The sequence below is a fragment of the Zonotrichia albicollis genome, chromosome 11, assembly GCF_047830755.1.
Source record: "Zonotrichia albicollis isolate bZonAlb1 chromosome 11, bZonAlb1.hap1, whole genome shotgun sequence".
Lineage (NCBI taxonomy): Eukaryota > Metazoa > Chordata > Aves > Passeriformes > Passerellidae > Zonotrichia > Zonotrichia albicollis.
Genome location: NC_133829.1, coordinates 13055723 through 13077385, shown reverse-complemented (window position 1 = coordinate 13077385; position 21663 = coordinate 13055723). Strand labels below are relative to the sequence as shown.

Genomic DNA, 21663 nt, shown 5'->3' with positions numbered 1-21663 from the left:
TTCATATTTCTATCTAGATAAAAGTGAGTGGATTCTTCTTTCTTTTGAAAGGGATAAAATAAATTTAAAATGCATCACAATATAAGGCAGTAGCACTTGGGAAGGCTCTGAGAGCTTGCAGCTGAATTTTAGAAAGGAGGTAGATGGAAGCTGGTTCACCTCTTTTTGGTGCTGTGATGCTGCTTGTACTGACAATACATTGAGCTGTAAGAGGCTGGGTTTCTGTCGGGTGCTCAAAGTTCTTGTGCCATCTTCCTCTGGGAGTTATGTGGGAATACAGGTTGGAAAGTGTGGGAGCTCAAGGGGAGGTGCCCAGCACGTTTTCCAGGGTGCAGTCAATGGATGCTGCTTCCCGTTAGATCCTTTCAGTGTTTTCATGTAAGTCAATTTTACTTGGGTATCTTGTCCCTGTTAGAAAACATCCTCCTGCACACAGCCATGTGTAGATTTAGCTGAGTTTAGAGAATTAAGATTTCAAATTTAAATGCAGTTCTGCAGTACTTATGCAGGAAAAATCCTTACTTGCCCACAAAATGATTTGTTGAGCCTTCAGTAAACACTTGAGTCCTCTTATCTTAGTTCCACTGCTGTGACGCAAGGGATGAAAGTCACTCATATTTAAGTTTGGTGTCCTGAAGATTCACTTGATACACTTAATATGGATTAGGAGGTCTTTGAGTCATCCTGTATCTCTTTCCTTTAGTCTGTAAATCATTAATCCTTGCTTTACTGGCTGCTAGGCCACTGGTTGCCACCTGATGCATAGATTATATGCACTAAGTGTTAAGAATATTAACCAACAAGTTAGAAGAAGATTCAGAAGCTAACACAGAAGAGGGCAGTAGGTGTAGGTATGCCATGTCTGTTGAACACATAAAGGACACAAGGTACCTACCAATCTTCTTGGGTAGTGCTTAGCCAGGGTTTTAATACAAAATTCCCTGATAGGAATAGGATGAGACCTATTGTGTTGCAAAGTCTAGTCCCTTGTCATAAGCAACTACCCACAGAATTCCTTTGAAAGCCAATCAAACTCCACTTAAAACAGTTGTTTCTTACCTCTGCTGCTGCTCCTGGGAGTCTGACCTGCAGTTCCATTTCTCTGGCGGTTTTCAGACATCTGGTTTCCATCCTACCTGATTATAAGGACTCATTTATGTGCCAGCATTATTTGTCAGCCTAATGAGAGCCTACCTCTTTCTGAGGTTCTTGACTCTAACCCATTTTTGGAGACCAGTTGTTTTGGGGGTTGGATAAACCAAGAACTCTGTTTTGTTTCATTCGATGGGTTCTTTATCACTTGCTGTTCATGCTGGTTTTTTCTGCCCTGGAAGCTGTGTAAGCTGGGCTGCATAGCCTCTCTTCATCAGCTTTTTGGTTAATTTTTTTGTGTGTTTTAATTCAGTGTATTTTATGTCTGGAGTAAATTCAAGATTTGAAGATTTTACCCCAAAAAAAAAGCCTTTTCTGCTTATCATGTAGGGGAGTTCTGTACAAAGGAACAAAGCAACCGCGTGTCCGTTGTCATTCCTGTCTCTGCCCAGACCTTCCCTCCCCCCTCTGTCTCCCACCCACCCTTCAAAGAGCAAAACAGCTCCTGGGCTCAGCCATGTGCCAGGAGTGCAGGGAGCCGAGAGAAGAGCTTCGGGGGAGAGACTCCTGCTATGTCCTGTCAAGTCAATGAGAGACCACAGATGGACATGGAGGGTTCTCCGCCAAGCCAGGAGGGGGAAGGGCCATGGAGGATGATCTGTCTGAGGGCTGAAATTCCATGATAATACTGATAGTTCTTGCTGCTAGGAAGTGATTGTCTTACAGCCGATGTGCTAGACACGAGGAATGGCTAATTTTATTCCCTTTTAATTTATTTAGTTTCTCTTAAGGGGGAAATAATTTTAACTTTGAAGTTAATAGTAGGTCCCCGATCCTAGGGACCTACTGGCTTGCTACCTAATCCTTGCTAGCTTGTCTTTTTGGATTTTTTTACTTTATTTTGCTGACATTGTTGAGTTTCAATCAAAGATACTGCTGTCTATGGCAGAGAAATTTGGAGAGTCCTCCTTTGAATGGTATTTGAGATTTAAAGTCTTGTAATCAGCATCAGTAAACAAAAAGATCCTCCATTCAGGAATTTTCAGACTGAAGTTTGAATCCATGGAGGCCTGGCAAGATGCCAAGGACAAAAAGCACACATAGATCTATTTATTAAACATGGAGCAATGTCTGATTCCTGTGAGGGTACAGTGAGGCAGCAAAGAATTCCTTTGTAATAACTTCAAAGGGACATATCTAGAAACCAGCCTCTGTGAGTGACATATGTTGAAATGAAATGTGTTGGTATATAAATTGGATATAAAGTTTCTTGATGTTCCACACAGAAACTAGACTGATGCCTGTGTACTAGTTGTAGGCATTGTGTCCTGGTTTGAGTGTGGTGGGGAGGCTCTGCAGGGGAGTGTCAGCACCTAAGAGTGTAAATGTTGCTGTTTATCTTCATGAAAATCTTTAAATCTGTGGTGGTGCTCTCCAAGTGGAGGATACCAACATACAGCCAGGGTAAAAGCAGCAGATACTTGCTCTGTAGTAACCAATATTTTAACCGAGAAAGTAAAGGTAGAGGAAGTATCTCAAGAAATACATAAAGCTTTCTACAGAGCTACAACTTGAAGAGAAGACATTTTGACTGGCCCACCTGGATGCAGACTGTTACTAGGTAATGCTGGGGGTGAAGCATCTGTTTCAGACTGCTGCTTTTGCTTTGCATCTGCCTGACTTTCTGGGGTTGGTTTGTGTGTGTGTACCTGATTGGAGGCAACTGTGGGATGGGAAGTCATTGTTCTCTGCACTCTTGCTGGTAACCCCGCTGATCATATACACCTTTTCGGAGGCAGGTTGGTTTTGTGTATTGCTGATAGGACTTCTCAGGGGAAAGGAGGGCATTGCTATCTCCTGTTGATGCTGTGGCTGTTGGCAGTCTTGCTGAGAAGGTTTTATACTGGTGCATTTTAGGCCACAGCACATTTGTGCAACAGCGCAGGGAGTTGCTGTCTTCGTGCAGCCTTACTCACTTCCAGAGCAGGTCCTGGTTTCCTCCTTTGCTTTATGTTTCTGATTTTCCAGAACATTCATCTTTTACAGCAAAATCAACAATTCTTGTTCTCAAGAACTTATTTTTTAAATGTCACATATGCCGAAACAGAATTCCTTTTGCTGTTTTTGAGAACTGAAGACCAGTAACAGTGCCCATTTTAGTAGAACAAGTAAAGATGGCAAAATAATTACATTTTGTTTCTTTATTCCCCTGTATCATCAGGTTGTATACTGAGCTGCATGATGATCCTCATTTGCAGCAGTTGGAATCTCTGTTGATTTAGGACTGTTAAATAGGGTTGTCTATAATCAAGCAGCTCTCATAGTTCAGTAGAGCCACAGTGATGGGAGGACTGGGTCCTCAGTATGTGCTTATGTTACATCTATAAAGCTGGGTCCCTGGGAAGGCATCTTTTCAGTTTAGTTCTGTTGAGGTCTATTAAATAGAAGTTGTATATGCAAAATCTTTTCTGGACACTGACATATCTCTTACCTACTGCTTTTCAAATATTCCTATAAGTCTTACCACACTCAAGCTGTGCTTCTGGCTAGAACAGGGACTCTGCTTTATTATGTCCTGAAATATGTGAATCGAAACATATGCTTCAGACTGAGACGTGGAGTAAATCTCAGCTGTGCTCTAGCTAGTGCCACTGCTTGTTATGTCTCCACATGACTTGTCTTTGAACTCAGTAGAGAACAAGGCAAAAACTATGATATTAATAGCTCTGTTTATACATTTTTAATGCATTCAGTTCGTTGTGGATAGCTTCATTAATGTTAAATGTGGTTCTAAATATGGACGAGGATAAGTGTTTTCTTTTGAAAACCTTTGGAGTCTAGCATGTAGGCTGGCCTCTTGCATTAACTACAATTCCATTCACGCTTTCTTTCTCTTTGTTGCAGGAGCTATTGTGACAATCTTGGCTACCACCCATTAAGTGCTGCTGACTTTGGGAAGATCATGAAAAATGTCTTTCCAAATATGAAGGCCCGTCGTCTAGGCACAAGAGGCAAATCAAAATATCCTTTGCTAGAACGCTTCTCAGTAACTTGTTCTGCTCTTGCCTGGAGAACATCTGTCGTTGTGGCTTAACTACCAGCTAAATGTAGAAGTAACGTTGAATAAAAAATGCCGACACTTTTCCAACGTTCTTTAAAAATTATTAGTTGCAGTAGTGTTAGGTTGCAAGATAAAACTTTGGAAGCAAGTATTTAAATTTAGGTTCTGACACTCAGTTGTCACAGCAGCAAGGCATCAAAAAAGTTCTATAATTTAGTGCAAAGAGAGATACTGGAATAAAGGAATCAAAACTGTTAGTGATTTTCTAACCAGTTTTTTCATCAGTCAGAATTTTTTCTTTTTTTGTGCTGAGAATTGAATCTTCCCATGAGAGCCCTTAGAAGCCGTGGTGAAATCATGTCCTACCTGCTGCATTCCCAGGGCTGGCTCTCGCTGCATCCTGACGTGCTGGGTGGGCAAAGCCCCTGCAGTAAGTGGGGGAGGGAGAGCATGAAAAGGTTAAAAGGCATTGAGGCCCTAATTAAAACCCACTCAAAAGAAGGAACAGTAATGATATGGATGTGCTGTGATAGTGGCCTTTGCCAGGTCTCACTTGAAGCATGCACTTAGAGAATTAAGTGCTAGCAGGCAGCCCAGAATTGCTTGTCTTCCATTGAGGGGGAAAAACCTTCCATGCTGTAGTGAATGGAGAAGTTTTGTGTCAGTTAAACTGTTTCATAAAATACAATGTTGGATTATCTAGCAGTGAAATCTGAAACTTAGTGCTCATGTTTGGATAGAGCTAGAGAAGTGTTAAGGAAGAGCTCATGTAATTGTAGCTTGACCCAGGGGATCTCTTTAAGTTCTATTTCCAATGTTTCTAATTCACAATGATTAAAATGTGACCTTGTCTCACACCTACCATAATTCCCAGGCTCCTTAGGTTTCTTTTACTGTAATTATGCTCCATTCAGGTTAATGCAAGCAATTGCAAACTACATGGCCTAGGAAAGAATCCAGACATGTTTACAGAATGTGAAAAACTAGTGATCCTGGAAAGGATTTGTGTGTCATGGAGAAAAGACGCTGTGTGTGAACTCCCAGACTGATGCTGTGGAGAGGAACAAAAAAGGCTGATTTGATTTTTAGACCTATAAACAAGTGAGTACAGATAATAAAGGGAGCATATTTTTGTGTACCAATTTGATGAGATCGGTGTAAGAAAAAGTCTGGGTCTTTATATGAGGAGAGAGTGCTTCAAAAATAGTGTGAAATCTTAGGAAGAAATGCACTCATTGGGCACTTTATCTTGTCCTGGGAAACTTCAGTTTGAGGAAGTCCTTCAGGAGAAGGAAACAAAGTAGAATCTAAGTTCGAGAATGCATTTTTTTAATAGTGATTAACTTTTTTTCTTTTTTTAATTAATTCTTCCATCTTATTTTAGAAAGAGAGTTTAGTCAAAATTTATGTTAATTATTTGAATATTGAGTAGCTTACTGAAGCTGCCTGGAATGGTTCACTGCCTGTTCTAAGTCATCAGATGAAATTAATCATACCCAGCATCTCTGCATGGATTGAGAAACCCAATGACCTGGCCAAGAATGCAGCCATTGATGGACTTCTGATTCTGACTGGCTGTGAGATCATGCTAATGAGAGGAATTCTTAGTTCTGTGTTGAGTTTGCTTTTGAAGCTTCTGAGGGTTGTCAGAGGAATTACTGCTCTTCTCCCCTATCCCCCAGCTAACAAGCAGACAATGTAGACCTTAATTGTTGCTCACATATTGCTACAGTGGACTGAGGAAGAAGGCTTTTGTGCACATGCCAACACTGCCCAACCTTGACTTTCATAAAACTGGAGATGGGGTATGCTATATATTTGCTTATTCATATATATTTCTGCAAGTTAGCATTTACTATACTGTTTTTCTGTCAGAACTTTTCAAAGCAGTGAAGGTCTATGCAGCTTTTAAGATTTTTCTGTATGATTCTTATATTCTTTATGATTCTTATTATTTTTGAATCATTGTTTAATTTTTATTCTGTAAAGTTCATGATGAATTGCAATACTCTTAAACTAATTTAGGAGGTGAGGTAGACATCTACAGTGTTCCTATCCACCATATACATATTTTAAACTCTGATTCTGTTTTGCTTTTACTGTATTTTTTTAAGTCAGTGCTAGGGAAGAGATACCCTAATGAAAGAAGCAGTTCCTGGGTAATAGTGACTACTGAATTGACAAGACCCTGAATACAGGGGAAATTAATTGTCGGTGCTCCAAATATTAGGATTCTGTCTGTGGTTTTCTTCCAGAAATGTCAATTCTATATAATGCCTTTGGGAACAACCCACAGATTATTGTTAAGACATTTAATTTTGAAAGATACTGATGTTGTGATCTCGTTCTCATAATTTCATGTAAAACTGTGAACACACTACTCCAACTTCTGGTGTGATTCGGACAATAATTTGCTTTCTATTTTTGTTTTCATGCCTTAATGACCCTTGTTCATGTAAGTAACCTTTCCTCCTGTGTTTGTTTGGTGCAGTTGGATGGAGCAGAGCCGTCGGGGCAGCTGCAGAGTGCCGATGAGGAGGTGGTGTCTGCAGCCTGCCGCCTCGTTTGTGAGTGGGCCCAGAAGGTGCTGAGCCAGCCCTTTGATACCGTGCTGGAACTGGCTCGTTTCCTGGTCAAAAGTCACTATATTGGTACCAAGTCCATGGCAGCTTTAACAGTAATGGCAGGGGCACCAGCAGGTAATGAGATAATGCTGAATGGTGAAATGGGGGATCTTCCTGCAGAGAGTAGTGACAGCTTGGTTTGAGAAAGCACTTCTCTACTCTTCAGGGCAAACTTTGCCACTGACTCTGAGCATTCAGCATTCATTTATGTGATTTTCGTCACATTGCTGAAAATTACTGTTCTTGCTAGTAGTCTGAGTAAACATCTGAAAGTCAGCACTGGTCTCAGGTTTAGGTGGTGATCCTCCCATTCCTTTGGTGAGGATCCTGGTCTTCTGAAGCACTTCAGGGTGTGTGAGTAATTGTGCTGAACTCACATTCTTGGCTGGAACAGGAGTTTGGTGCTGCTACAGTGCTGGTTTGTAGATAGACTGCTGGTTTTCTGGTAGCTGTGTTTCTGTCTGCTAACTTGCCCTAGTTTGGAAACAGTTTTCTGTCAAGAGCAGGTTTTTTGGTGTGGTTTGTTTCCTTCTACATGCTCAAAATCAGTCACTGAATCATTTAGTGTGTTTTGGTGACTTTGAATAAAGTAAATTACAAAACTGAAGGATGAGAAGGGAGATGCAGGTGCACAACATGCCTCTAGACTTGCCTCTGAGAAGTTCTGACTAGGCCTATCAAGCTAAATAGTCTTCAGATCAAGGCCAACCTCTTGAGACAGTTTTAAATGGAAAGTGTTCAAGTGATCCCCTTCTGGATCATGTTCTTTTTCCTTCCAGCTCTCTTTCCTTTGTTCCAGCTTGGACCTCACAGGTGGCATTTGCTGCTTGTGTGCTCCACTGTGACCTACCACCTTGGCTGCATTGGTCCTGCCTGCCATGCTGCTGGAAGGGACACTCAGTGTATGGACAGCTCTTCCACTCATGGAGCTTCCCCTCCTCGCTTCCTTCAAGGAAAGGGGCAGTTACCTCCAGTGCATGCCTCTATGGCTTGGATGGTCATTTTAGAAGAGGTTCTTCCTAGGATGACAAAAATAATTCCATTCCTCTTGCAGGGACCTACAGTGTTTCTGTGCATTAACTGAGACAAAAACAACTTTTACTCTCAAAGAAAAGTTTGAGGGTTTTTTCCTTATCAATATTACTTGCCCATATAGAATAATTGTGTGCCAGTAGTTGCAATATATTTGGGCATTTCTCTGCTCTGTGAAGAAAAAATTGTGGAAGTGCAGACATGTTGTGACATTCAACCACTCGTGGTACATGCAGAATGCATGCAGAATCACAGTTCCAAAGCATGTGCTGGCCAACAAAACCAAATACTTGGGTTTAGTATTGTAAAATTTGCATCAGTAAAACTAGTAATGTAGTAAGATAGTGTTGATTAATTTATAATTAGGAGTAATTTTAAAACTCTGTAACCTCAAAGTGTAAATGGAACAATGTTAAACCATTTCTGAAGGGGTAATTCAGCAAGGTTATTTGGTCTCTAAAGAGCATGCTAATCTTCTTAACTGTTAATAAACAGAAGATCATAAATATGATGTGATTTTGTAAGGGAAATTAGTGCTAGCTGCACAGAGGACACCAAGTCTGTTTTCTCCATGGAAGCGGCACTTGCCTGCTTTGTAATCAATAAAGTAATTTCTTCAGGAAAAAATGCTCTCCCATTCTAATTTCCATTGTTTTTTGAATTTTTTCTTCTTTTTTTCTTTTTTTTTTTCCTGAACACTTGTCCTTTTGCAGTTTTCCCCCATTATCCCTGATCACACAGAGGTTTGGATCCATTCTGATATTAGATGCACTGTATTTAATGCCTTGGCCATTAGATAATGTCACATACTCCAAACTGCTCCCCTGTGACACAGACCCGCAGCTTTCTGGAAGCATTTTTCATTTCAAGCTGCCTTAGAGCAGGTAACAGAACCACGGCAGGTGCTGGATTGTAAAGCTCATCTGAAGCGTGCCCGCCGCCCTCTGCTGCCAGTTCAGTGAAGAGCGCCGGGCTGAGATTGTGCTGACACACAAGGTGCCATTTCACATTATTAGAAACAAGAGGCCCATACTGAGTATTTTAGCAGCTAATGCCCAGCTTGTCTAAAAGACAGAGATTTTGTCACAAATGTGGGAATAAACTGAAGCTGAATAGATTGAAGCATGAAATGGATGGGAGCAGTTCATGGAGGAGGTGTTCCCAGAATGGTTTTGGAGATGCCTGCCAGATATTCTCTGTTAGGTGTAGAAGTGGCACCACAGCAGACAGGGTATGTTTGGTTGTAATTAGTTCTTCTTTTGTTTTCAGGAATAAAAGGGATCCCCCAGCCCTCAGCTTTTATACCTACTGCTGAAAGTAATTCTTTTCAACCCCAAGTGAAAACTCTGCCATCTCCTGTTGATGCTAAGCAGCAGCTGCAGCGTAAGATCCAGAAGAAGCAGCAGGAACAGAAACTGCAGTCTCCTTTGCCAGGAGAGTCTCCAGTAAAGAAAACAGAAGGCGCTGCCACCAACGGTGTGACCAGTATATCTAACGGGAGTCCTGCCATCCTGTCCCCGCCACCTATTGGCATTGTTGTGGCTGCTGTCCCCAGCCCCATACCGGTAATGCTCTCCAGCAATTCTCTAGAGAATCCACCCTATGAAAGGTTGTACATTGCCAGTAACCAAGCAGGGGTGTCAGTGGATTAGAACAGTTTCCATTCAAAGGCTGGAGTGCCTTGATGCTTTTCTGTCTGTGTTGTGTTATAGCACGTTAGTTACAGGGTTGATACAGAGGCAGCAGATTTCTGATCCTGTAACATAGGCCAAGTTCATCTTTGAAGTCATTAAAGTGAGCCTTGACATGAAGTTTAACCAGATGAGAGAGCTGACACCAGTTGTGTGGGTCACTGAGGCCCTGATATAAAATCTAAATTGCTTTTCATTGGCCCAGTGCATTTAGTGACAGGTACAATTTTATTTTAAATGAATGTCTGTAGTACACAATATTTTTGTCTTTCAGCCTTATAAAATTGGGCTAGGGAGTACAAGAACGTTATTTGGTGTTAAGATGTTCACTGTGCTGTTCATTTTGATAGGTAAGCCAGTTTTTCTGCCTGATAGTGAGTTTGTATTTAACTCAATTTTGAAACGTTAACAATGAGCAGTATTTTGAACACATCCTCTCCTCTTTAGCCTTTGTATGTCAATCTTTTTTTCCCAGGTGGTGAGGGATTGTATGAGAATGACCCTTTCATTAGCAGAAGAGCAGACTAGTGTATACACCAGTGCCTCATGCCTTAAAAGTAGGAGGCATGTGTCTGTCTACCAATCCTTAGGCAGAGAAATAGAAGATGTCTTGGACAAGTAGAAGAGCTTATTTTGTTTCAAACTGATATTCACTAGCTTTGGTGTATTGAGCTATATTGTCTTTCACTTTTGAAGTGCTTGGGGCTGAGGTCATGTGTGGGCTTGGGGACCTCTGGCTTTGTTACCACACTTTTTCTCTCTTTACAGGTGCCAAGAACCAGGCAGTTGGTGACTTCTCCAAGTCCTATGGGATCGTCGGACAGCAAGGTCCTGCCGCTCAACGTTCAGGTGGTCACTCAGCACATGCAATCAGTCAAGCAGCCACCAAAGACTCCCCAGAACGTTCCCGCTAGCCCCGTTGGTGACCGCTCTGCCCGGCATCGCTACCCGCAGATCTTGCCCAAGCCAGCAAACACCAGTGCTCTCACCATCCGCTCTCCCACCACGGTGCTATTTACCAGTAGCCCAATCAAGACTGTTGTGCCAGCTCCACACGTGAATTCCTTAAACGTGGTAAAAATGACAGCAATATCTCTCGCCCCGAGCAGCAGCAGTGTGCCCGTCAAACAGACGCCCTCGGTTAGCACTAGTGCAGGAGCAGTGGAAGAAGGGAGGACTGGTCCACAGATTAAAAATGGATCTGTTGTTTCACTTCAGTCTCCAGGATCCAAGCCTAGCACTGCTGCAGCTGCACCTGCAGTCAAGATCAAAACAGAACCAGAAGCATTGCTGGATGAGAACTCTGCACAGGGCCAAGAGAGTTCTGACGTGTCTAAATCCATAAAGGCAACCCCTGACCTGCCTCCTGCACAGCTAATTAATTTTGAGGTTGCAGCCTTGAAGGTTTCAACGGATGATGTCATGGAGCTAAAACCAGGTAAGGGCTGTGATCAGGAAGCTGAAGAAGCAGGGACCAAATACAAGACACAGTCTGATGAAATCACACCAGTTTCTTCAGCAGGCAATAATCAAAGTACTCTTAAGCTCACAGTTGCCAGTCAAAACTTGTCCAGCACCAGCATCAATTCACCTCCTACTGGTGAGTCTATGATTAAAGACAAAACATGCACTAAAAGTCCGAGAAAGAGACAACCTTCCACACTTCAGGATTCCCAGTTACCACCTGTAAAGAAACCACTAGTGGAGCAGTTTGCAACTGGCAATGCCGTGGAGGGTCAAAAAGCGAACAATGTTAAGAAGGCTCTGAAGGTTGGATCAATAGCTAACAGTGACAACACAGCAACGCTTGCTCAAGTTCCCATCAAGGTACCCGTGACAGTACCTGTACCTCCTACAGCTGCTGCAAACTTAGCAACAGACCTTTCTTTGAGCACCAATTTAAATACCTGTGATCCTGCTTTAGAACAGCAGCTTGCATCAGCATCATCTCCAGATATAAAAGTAAAATTGGAAGGAAACTTGTTTATCATAGAAAATGATTCAAAATCTGATGGCAGCTTTAACCCAAATACATGGCACCATATCACCAAAACCTCTGATTTTGCATCTGTGAATTGTGATCAGCAGCAAGATATCAGTGTTATGAGTATTGCTGGGCACTCTGGCTCCAGTGACTTGCAGGAGTCGGCGTGGGAGCCGGTGCACTGCGAAGGTATGCAGCAGGATGTGTACAGCCAGCAGTTACAGAGCCAGATCCAGGACTCCTTGGATCAAATACAAGCACAGTCTTCAAATCAGTTACCTCTGCAGTCTGAGCTGAAAGAGTTTGAGCATACAGTCCCTCAGTCAAATGAAAACTTCTTTTCGTTTGATGACGACCTTACCCAGGACAGCATTGTGGAGGAGCTGGTGCTCATGGAGGAGCAAATGTCCATGAATAATTCCCATCCTTACAGTGGTTGTCTAGGAATGGCGCTTCAGAGTCAGGCTGCAGCTCAAGGAGCTCCCGTATCATCTCATCCAAGCAGCACGCACTTTTACCATTCGATCCATAACAACAGCACTCCAATTCACACTCCCACCCCCACTCCCACCCCAACTCCCACTCCCACCCCGACTCCAACACCCACCTCTGAAATGATTGCTGGATCTCAGAACATGTCTCGAGAGAGCCCTTGTTCAAGGCTGGCTCAGACGACGCCCGTAGACAGTGCCCTGGGCAGCAGCCGGCACACGCCCATTGGCACACCCCATTCCAACTGCAGCAGCAGCGTCCCTCCGAGTCCTGTGGAATGCCGAAACCCGTTTGCATTTACTCCCATCAGCTCTAGCATGGCTTACCACGATGCCAGCATCATATCAAGTAGCCCTGTGAAGCCAATGCAGCGGCCTATGGCTACCCATCCTGACAAAACCAAGCTGGAGTGGATGAACAACGGCTACAGTGGGGTTGGTAATTCCTCGGTTGCCAACCATGGCATCCTCACAAGCTACCAGGAGCTGGTGGAAGATCGCTTCAGGAAACCTCACGCTTTTGCAGTTCCTGGCCAGTCGTACCAGTCTCAGCCGCGCCACCATGACCCTCACTTCGGTCGCGTGACTCCTGTTTCACCTGTGCAGCACCAGGCAGCCCCTGTCAGTAGCACTACCAAGCAGGAGGGCTTTGCTGTTCCTGCTCCTTTGGACAACAAAGGAACTGGTTCATCTCTCAACAACAGTCTGAGATGCCGGAGCGTGAGCCCCGCTGTCCATCGCCAGCGTAATCTCAGTGGAAGCACTGTTTACCCTGTGTCAAATATACCACGTTCTAATGTGACGCCTTTTGGAAGTCCGGTGACTCCCGAAGTTCACAATGTATTTGCTAATATCCATGCAGACACCAGTGCCAATAACATAGCACAGAGAAGCCAGTCAGTCCCATTGACTGTGATGATGCAGACGGCCTTCCCGTCTCTTCAGAAACAAACAAACACTAAAAAAATAACCAGTGTGTTGTTAAACAAACTTGATTCTGATAGTGATGATGCAGTGAGAGGTTTGGGAATGAACAACATGCCCTCAAATTACACAGCCAGGATGAATCTCACTCAGATTTTGGAGACATCCAGTGCTTTTCCTAGTGCCAACCCACAAAGTATGATCAATTCCAGCACTTCAGTTTATGAATTCCAAACACCAAATTACCTCACAAAAAATAGCAGCACCGATCAGATCAGTTTTTCTTCTGGAGATAACCAAGCACAATCAGACATCGGAGAGCAGCAATTAGATTTTAGCAGCACTGTAAAAGACCTTTTAGGGGAGGACAGTCTGCCAACAAACCAGCAGCTGGTGAATCAGGTGGCATCAGATCTCAATAACGTTGCATCTGTCTTTCCCAGCGACATCAGGTTGTCTTCCGAGCTCTCAGGCAGCATTAACGATCTGAACACTTTAGACACAAATCTACTGTTTGATCCAGGTCGTCAGCAGGGACAAGATGATGATGCTACACTGGAGGAATTAAAAAATGACCCCTTGTTTCAACAAATCTGCAATGAATCCATTAACTCAATGACTGCATCAGGTTTTGAGTGGATGGAGAGTAAGGATCATCCTGCTGTTGAAATGTTGGGTTAATCTTGTTTTATAATATGTATGTAGCACACTGTATCTAAAAGACAGACGTATTGTATTTGTCTTAATGGAAGTGCCTCCCGCAGCAGAAACACTTGCTATGTATTGTGGCATTTTTAAAAAAAGTTTGCTGTACCTGTTGCTCATTCTTCAGTAAGGAAAAGGCAGTCTTACCAATTTTAAACAAATCTCTGAAGGTGATGGGCTATCAAAGAGCCAGTATTAAAATTTGAATTTTGGAGTGTTTCCCATTCAACATTTCTTGTTTTAGCAAATAAAGAAGTGGTTAATGGCAGCCAGTGATGACAGCTATGGTTGATGCTTTGGGAGGGTTTTAATTCAAGCTTGTTTGTAGGCTTTCCATACTTTATATTGGTTGTTACTTCTTAGTAGGTGATCTTTACTGACCTTTGCCATCCAGGTGTGAAATGCAGGGTGCCTGCAGGTAGGTAATGTGGTGGGGAGTGGGTGCAAGTGGACCAGGTGACAGCAGATGCCTGATCATTGTGTAGCTGCCTGGAGCACTGCTCGATGGTGAACCTGGGGAAACCTCTGTCGCACTGGTGCCATTGGCATCTCCAGTAAAACACAGAGATGGGAAAAGCTAACAGGAATGATCAAGGAAAAAGATGCACTAAATTTTATTATTTAAGAGAAATAAATCTATGTAGTTATTTTATCCATTAATATTCATGACATACTTGATATTTTAGTTCTCATGTCAATGTTTTTGTATTAGGTAAAATTAATGCAAAAAGATTTTGAGCACTGAGATTTAATCTAGGCATAACCCCCATATTTTAAAGTGATAGGGACTGTGTATCAATGCTAGAGAAGGAACATGATATTTTCCCTCTTTTTTCCTTTTTTTTTTAATAGAGAGCTGCTGGAGCTCATTAAAATACTGTTTCTAAAAGCTCCTTTTTTTTAAGTTTGCTCTTTCCCAACCTAGTAGAGGGCATAGGAAGATGGTATTTTTTTCTATTTCAGTAGGTTGAGCCTTTCTGTCTTTCTTGCTCCCCCTCTTTGTCTCAAACAAAAGATTATTAAAATATTAGAAAATGTGGTTAATCTAAAAATATTTCATATAGAGCCATAATACTGCCAGGCACTTTAAAGATAAACAGTAAGACATTTGATCATTCTTCTGGTAAAACTTCTTTTGAAAGTACTTACTGTTTTAGAAGCCTGAATTCAGTTTTCAAAAGTGATTTGACAGGGTTGATGAATCTGTTTTTTGGTTTTTTTAAGGAAAAAAATGCTGCCCCTCTGGAAAATGAGAATTAGACTCCTGTCTCACTGGTTCACTCAAACCAAAAAGACCTTTTATTTTATCAGCATGGCATACCTGGATCTCTAATGGTCAAAAGGGAGAGGTATTTACCCAGCTATGCCTTGATACTAGAAAGAGGACTTGCAGAGGCAGATTTTTACAAAAGAAGTAGTGCACTGAGTATGCTACAATACTATCCCTTAAGCCTAGTATGAAATGGATTACTTTTCCTGTGACCTGACACAAAGCAGAAAATAGAGCAGGAAAAATTTTCTTCTTTTGCATTTCTTTGATGAGTGGTCATAAATTTACAAAGGGGGAGGTTCAGTAAACCCCCCCTAGATTTCTCTAAGGGAAAGATGCTCAGATTTTTCATGTGATTAGTGTTTTTCTTTAAGTGACTTGGTGGTCTTCTATTTCTTCAGTTTTTGTAAATGACTTGAGATCCCAGTACTGGTCAATTTTTTTGGCAGTGCTGATTCAACTTGTGCTGCTGCATTGGCACTGGAGGTGCTGGTATATCATGGCTTCTCTTGCCCTTGCCCCAGTTCATCACCAGTTTATGGCTTCTGGAAGGACAAGCAGGTGTGCCAAGCAATAGCACCTTGTGCGGGCCCGATTTCTCTGTGCTTGCATCAGAAGTTTTGCCACTTCATCAGGAGCGAACCTGGGGAGTTCTGATCCCTCCTTGAAGCACAAGGATGTTGATTTGCTTTCAGACCAAGTGACTCCTCCAAGGTGATGGGGAGGAGAGTAAAAGCTGCATTGTAACTTTCTGCTTGTTGTCCTGCCAGGTGTGTGTCAGTAAAACTTGAACCATTTTTCTTGTAGACCGAAGTTGCTGAAGGCAGGGCTTGAATTCTGTACTTGCCCATGGCCTTTTGAGAGGATGTGTTGAACATCCCCTCACCCTGGTAGGAGGATGGGTCTGAGAGACACTCAGCACCTTCTGTTTCTGTTCCTGAGCGTGTGTGAGGTGCCAGCACTACTGTCAATAGGTGAAACCTGCTTTGATGAGGGGAGGGTCCTTCCAGCTGGGCTCTTGTGTGATGCTGTGACTCGGTGGCAGCTGCAGCAGCCGGGCCCCGCCGTGGGCTGGCCTCACCTCGGGCCTCAGACACTGAGGGCTGCCTGGGGCAAGGAAGGTTCAGCCTAACTGCTAGATTTTTTAAGATTTCTCACAAAAGCAAAAGTAGATTTAAAGTTGATGCATTCTAAATTATGCAGCCATCACCAAAGGTTTTTAAAAGTGTGTTTAAAATTCTCTTTTAAACGCAAGCATTACATTGGGCCTAACATGTGATTTAATTAGCAGAAATATTCTATAATCAGTGGGTTTAAAGCAAATATATGTTTAAAATTAAAAGTATTAAATTTGATAAGAATTATTTCAAGTAAAATCCAAGGCACAGGCACAGCTTTGTACATTGGTATGTATCATTCTAGAGATGTTTGTGTGTTGGTGTTATAATTAATGTTAGGTCCCTCTACTTAGTGCTAGTTAGTTCTTTATGATACATTGAGACAGAGCACTACTGCACACCAAAGTATGCAATACCCAAAGGAAAATTCTGTGATCCTAACAAATGGAAGCCTGTCTTTGTCAGATACTCCAAAACTTTGAATTTGAGACAGTTCTGACCCCTTGTTTACATTATTGGCTTCCTACTAACATAAGAAATAAATTATTTTGATAGCAGTTTTTGCTAAAGTATACAAACTAGTGAATTTGTACCCTGTGTACAGTATTGCAGCAAACACTTTAAATTTGATTGCTTGGTTAGTCCAGCAAACTTTCTGGGTTCATATATTGCACTAAAATTCTGTTGAACCTGTGGCAGGCACATTCCTTAGGATAAATGCAACAAATACGGCCCACAGATTTAAAAAAAAGGCAAAATGAAAAAAAAAAACTTTTTAATGTGTTTCATTATTAAAAGGCAAAATGTCATTACAAGTGACAGGTGAAATTGTCTTATGTAGCAATGTGCATTGATCTCAATGAGATATTTCTATTTTTGATTCTCTTACATGAGAATATTGCAGCAGGAAAAATTAAGTTTAGTTTGCTTCACCATGTTAATACATGATCACAAAACGTGCATGAGTGTTAATGACTTAATCTTGTACAGTACTAGATATATTCCTGTAACCACTTTTATTTTTTTTATTCTTTTGCTGTATTGAAGCTGGTTCAGTGTTAACCAGGTGAGCATAGTTATTCACAAGTTATTTACTTTTTTATGTTAACTAATTCAGCTTAGTTATTGTTGAATATGTTCCTTTCTTGGATTATTTTTTATTGTTCTGGTGTTGAAAAACATTTTTGCATCATTTTATCATGATAAGAATTCATGAAGTAAATAATTTGCAAATAATTGCAATAAGCACTGACTTCCGAACTGAAAAGAAGGAAAGCGTTTCTTGTGCAGTGCATCTGAGGATCATATAATAGTCTTGTACTATACTGTGCTTTATTTACTGCACCATAAGGAAAGAAAAATCCCTGTTCCACATTTTCATTTAGTGCAGGAAATCCAGTTTCTCCCCTCTTCCCCAGTGTTTTGTTGTCTGTTGTACTGCTGAAACTACAGTAGTTGAATATTGCAGTAGCATTTCAGTTATTTTTTTTATTGAAAGTGCTCAAAAATTGTTTTTTAAATGTTTTCAAAAACAATAAAAACATTTTGTATTAAAATTATTTCTGGAGTTTTTTCTTTATATGGAAAATGTGCTTTAGGGCTGGCCTAAAATACAGCACTTTGTAGTTTGTGCAATGACAGATGCCAGCTGCCCAGTTGACCCTTGCTGCAGTTGCTGAGCCCAGTAAAGCTGAGTGTGAAGGTGAATCTTCCTCGCTGGGGTGCCTTGGTCAGACTCAGCCCAAGAGTTGGTTTCATGCCTGGTGCCAGCTCTTGCAGTTGTGACATAGAACGTTCATTGCTGCTGTTGCCATCCCCTGTGTTGGTGCTTGCCTGCTTCTGCTTTCCACATTCATAAGGCACTCTTGCAAGGTAGTGTTAGTGTGGCTTGAGTTGCTGGCACCAAGGGGAAATGTGTGCTTTGGTCTATGGAGGGCTGTACTTGGATTGCACAGTGGCGTGTAAACCCATGAGCGTGCCTAGCACAGTCTGTGAGAACAGGATGGAAAGGCATTGCCACAGAGCAGGAGCTGGCTACACAAAAATGAGAGAGGATAAATATTCAGGTTTTCATGCCAAAGAGAAGGCACTTTTTCAGACTTAGACTACATCCCAGACTATTGAGGTGCTGAGATGAGCTGGCAGGTGACAAGATTTGATGTTTCCACAAATCCCTTAGGCTCATCAACAAAGAAAAAGAATTATCACAGAGACACGAGACAACATAAATGAAAGAGAATCAGAAAGATACAAATTTTAACATATTGTGGGAGGAAATACTATTAATATATCTCACTGCATTCTAAACATGCTTTACAAGGAGTTCTCAATGAACAATTGACAGACACCCTTTATGCTCCACAGTCATAAAAATACAAATTAAAACTCCCAAGGTATGAAATGGAATATAATGTAGAAGATAATAGAAGCTTACTTTAGAAATTGCTGGTTCACCTGAAGTAATAATGGGTTTTAATTGGAACCTCTCAGCTGTAAATTTGAAAGAATTTGTCTTAATGGTTGGTAAAAAGGATCGAAAGATCCTTTTTAAACAAACAAATCTCTGAATGGAAATGTCCTAACAGGAAAGATTTAAGAAGGTAGAAATCTTGGAGCTGAAGTCATGAGCTTTGTAGATTTCAAATTATTAGATGCTTATGTGCTTAATAAAGACATCCAGAGGAAGTCCAAAACAATTGCTTTGAAATATTTTGACATCTCCAGAAATACCAGTCTGTATGTGTGAATGCAGCTGGTATTCCAGTAAACAGAATTCCACCTCTGGGGTTAGGGATTGCTGTGCCAAATGAGGCAGTGGTTCACGTAGTCCATACAGTGTCTCTGGCAACTGATACCTCTTCTCTAGAGCAGACCTGCATTATTATGTGGTCACAGAATAAATGGCTCTTTGGAAACTGTTCTAGACTCAAGAGACAGAAGCTCCATCTGAAGTCAGAGTTAACCAATGCTTGGATCTTGCTGCTCTCCTCCCTCTCTTAAAAATGGTACAAGTTGAGCTTGGATAAGGAGACAAGATTGAAGAAAAATATATAGTGAGGCTTACAAATTGGAGCAACCCTGGGAAGTTATTCCAAACTTAGGAAGGAGCAGGGAGCTGACTGTGTGCTTAAGATGTTTCTGAGTTGGGATCCACGAAATAGTTAACAATTAACCTGAACGTGCCCAGGCCCGGGCTGTGCTGTCCTTGTGCTGTGTTTGTCTCTGGCTGCAGGAAACCTTGGCCAGGTAGCCATAACAGAGGAGCTGCAGGCAGCTCCCACTCAGTGCTGGCAGTGATGCCACTTGGGTGTCCTTGCCTTTTATCTCAAAGTGCAGCTGGAAGTTCTCATGTGAACATCCTTTCTGACTGACCTTTGAAGTAGTGAGCAGAGGTTGTTTTCTGGTAGGAAAGTCCTGTAAAAACTCAAATAAGGTGGCCTTCCATAGGCAAGATGTGTGTGTGGATTGGAGCCCATTCTGTGCTGCACAGCTGAGGGATCTGAAGGGATGTGAGACTGTACTGTCCTCTCTTTGTAGTGCTCATTCCAGCAAATGGCATTTTAAGCATTACTTCACAGGATCTGAGTGCCTTTGTTACTGCTTTTATAACAAACCAACATCTTCTACTGCATAGTTAACATTACCTGATGAAATTGCAAATCTTTCTGTTTCTTTTGTTCTTCTTACCCAACTTGTTAAAAAAAGAGAAGGGGGTGACATACAAACTCAGGAAAGCCAGATTAATTAAGTCAGAAGTGAACTGAGGATATGGAAAAAATTGTTTAGAAAGCATTTAGTGCAAAAAAGACAGCTGTTTCTTGCAGATTACAGTGTTTAAATACCCTAAATAAGAGACTGTCTGATATGCAGAATACATAACTGAATTATTCTAATTCGTGATAGGTTATAACATTTCTGCCATGTGCTTTGGGAACGTAGGAAATATCCTACCAGTGATGTAAATACTTGAAATGTGTTGGAACATTTGCATATCTATTCTCCAATGGCTTTGTCGTGCCTCCTCCTGAGTCTGTTCTTCCTGGGCCTGCCTACCCTTTTTCTATATCTGGTAATACCTCAGTTCTGAAATCATTAAAAGGCTCCATTTTTGTCCCTGTGGCTCATCTTTTCTCTGCTGTCAGCTTCCTTTGAAATAAACTGCTTTCATATGGATTATGATAAGTTATGTATCATTGGAACTTTGCCTATCCACACTACCTAATTAGATGATGCCTATTAGAATAAAATTGCAGTGGATCTCAGGCTGCTGGTTCAAGCAATGTTAGCAGTATCTGCTGATCCAAAGCATAGGCTGCTGTTGGTGTAGGGGGGCTTTGAGTCAGATGTTAAAATTGTACTTGAAAAATTGGCCCAAGGACTGAAATGAGCCTCAGCAGCTTGTGAGCTTCATTTTAACCTACCTATGCATACAAGGGGCCACTTTTTGATGGAACTGTTTTTAAAGTTGCATATATATTATACCAAATAAGCTAAATGTGCTTTTAAAGCCTTCATATGTGGTGAAGGTAGGAAGAAGAAGATACATGGGAAGCTGAAAATACATTTCTATTTTTTCAGGAGTTGATAGCCTTATGTTCACTTATTAACTTGTTGAAGTGCATTTTTGTGATGACTAAACAGAACAGGGCATTGCCTGCCTGCTGCTGGAGCTGAGTCCATCTGTAGCCTCAGGTTTTTGAAGCACTCTGTGGAGGAGGTAGCTAGTGGGAGAACCTGTCCTTCAAGAGAAGCTGTCCCTGCAGCCTTCCTCAGGTAGCCAGCCTACCTATGCCTTCAATCAGTACTTTTCAACATACTTACTTAGAGAGCTATAGGGCTCTCTTTTTGCAAATATTCTTTTGTTTCTAGTATGGATGGGAAACCACAGCACTGTAACTTATCCTACATTATAAATTAACTGATAAAGACTTGGTCATCTCCTTCCCCTATCAAGAATACCCCTGAGTGTTCTATTTGCCTGCTCTCTATCAGTACTTCAAAAGGACACTTGTTCCAAGGGCTATGATAATCATTTCCCAGAGGGATCATGCCCAAATCCTCCTTGCTCTGAGACAAGGAGAGGCATTTTGAAATGTGTTGTTTAAAAAGCTGTGTATAAGCAATGATTAATTCTGACTGGAAAAAAATCTCCTTGGTTCTATTTAAAATTGCTTTGAAAAATTAAAACCATCTTTCCTGCTACATATGTATGGATAAGAATGATGATGAAGTGCCTGTGTCTAAGAGGCCCTGCTCAAAGGTTCTTGGTTCTTGCACCAAAAACATAAACTAAAATCTGCTCTGACAAGGATTAATTGTGGACAGCAAAACTAACACAAGGGCCTAAAATGGCTGTCTCTGAAAAACCAAAATAGCAGATCTCAGTGTTTATTAATAAGGAATTGCTGGAGACCTGTTATGAATTATCTGAGGTTAACCTTTTATCTAAAACAGTAGCTGTATGATAATAGGAGGATATTTGCATTTCCCTTTGCTTTTGGCAGAGGTAATACTCTAATCATTAATAAATATAATTTTGCAGCATGTACAAAGCTCTACATTCTTGTCAGTCAGCCTGGTTTTTAGGAGCACCTTCTTGTGGGATTACTTTTTATGCCAGCCAGACCTTAAGATATGTGGACATTTCTTGGATGTTGTACTATTAAGTGTA

The 21663-nt window shown here is 41.5% G+C and overlaps 1 protein-coding gene across 5 annotated transcripts in view; it reads left to right on the top strand.

The window, feature by feature from the left end:
- Nucleotides 1-16807, top strand: part of RFX7 (regulatory factor X7) — a 93655-nt gene extending 76848 nt beyond the window's left edge. For all 5 annotated transcript variants that reach the window (XM_074549394.1, XM_074549392.1, XM_074549391.1 and 2 more), the window contains 5 exons: nt 3997-4117; nt 5878-5958; nt 6645-6852; nt 9079-9374; nt 10269-16807. In XM_074549394.1, the coding sequence (XP_074405495.1) occupies nt 3997-4117; nt 5878-5958; nt 6645-6852; nt 9079-9374; nt 10269-13580 (4018 nt within the window). In that variant the 3' untranslated portion in view covers nt 13581-16807. The remainder of the gene's footprint in view (nt 1-3996; nt 4118-5877; nt 5959-6644; nt 6853-9078; nt 9375-10268) is intronic.
- Nucleotides 16808-21663: the final 4856 nt, after the last annotated feature.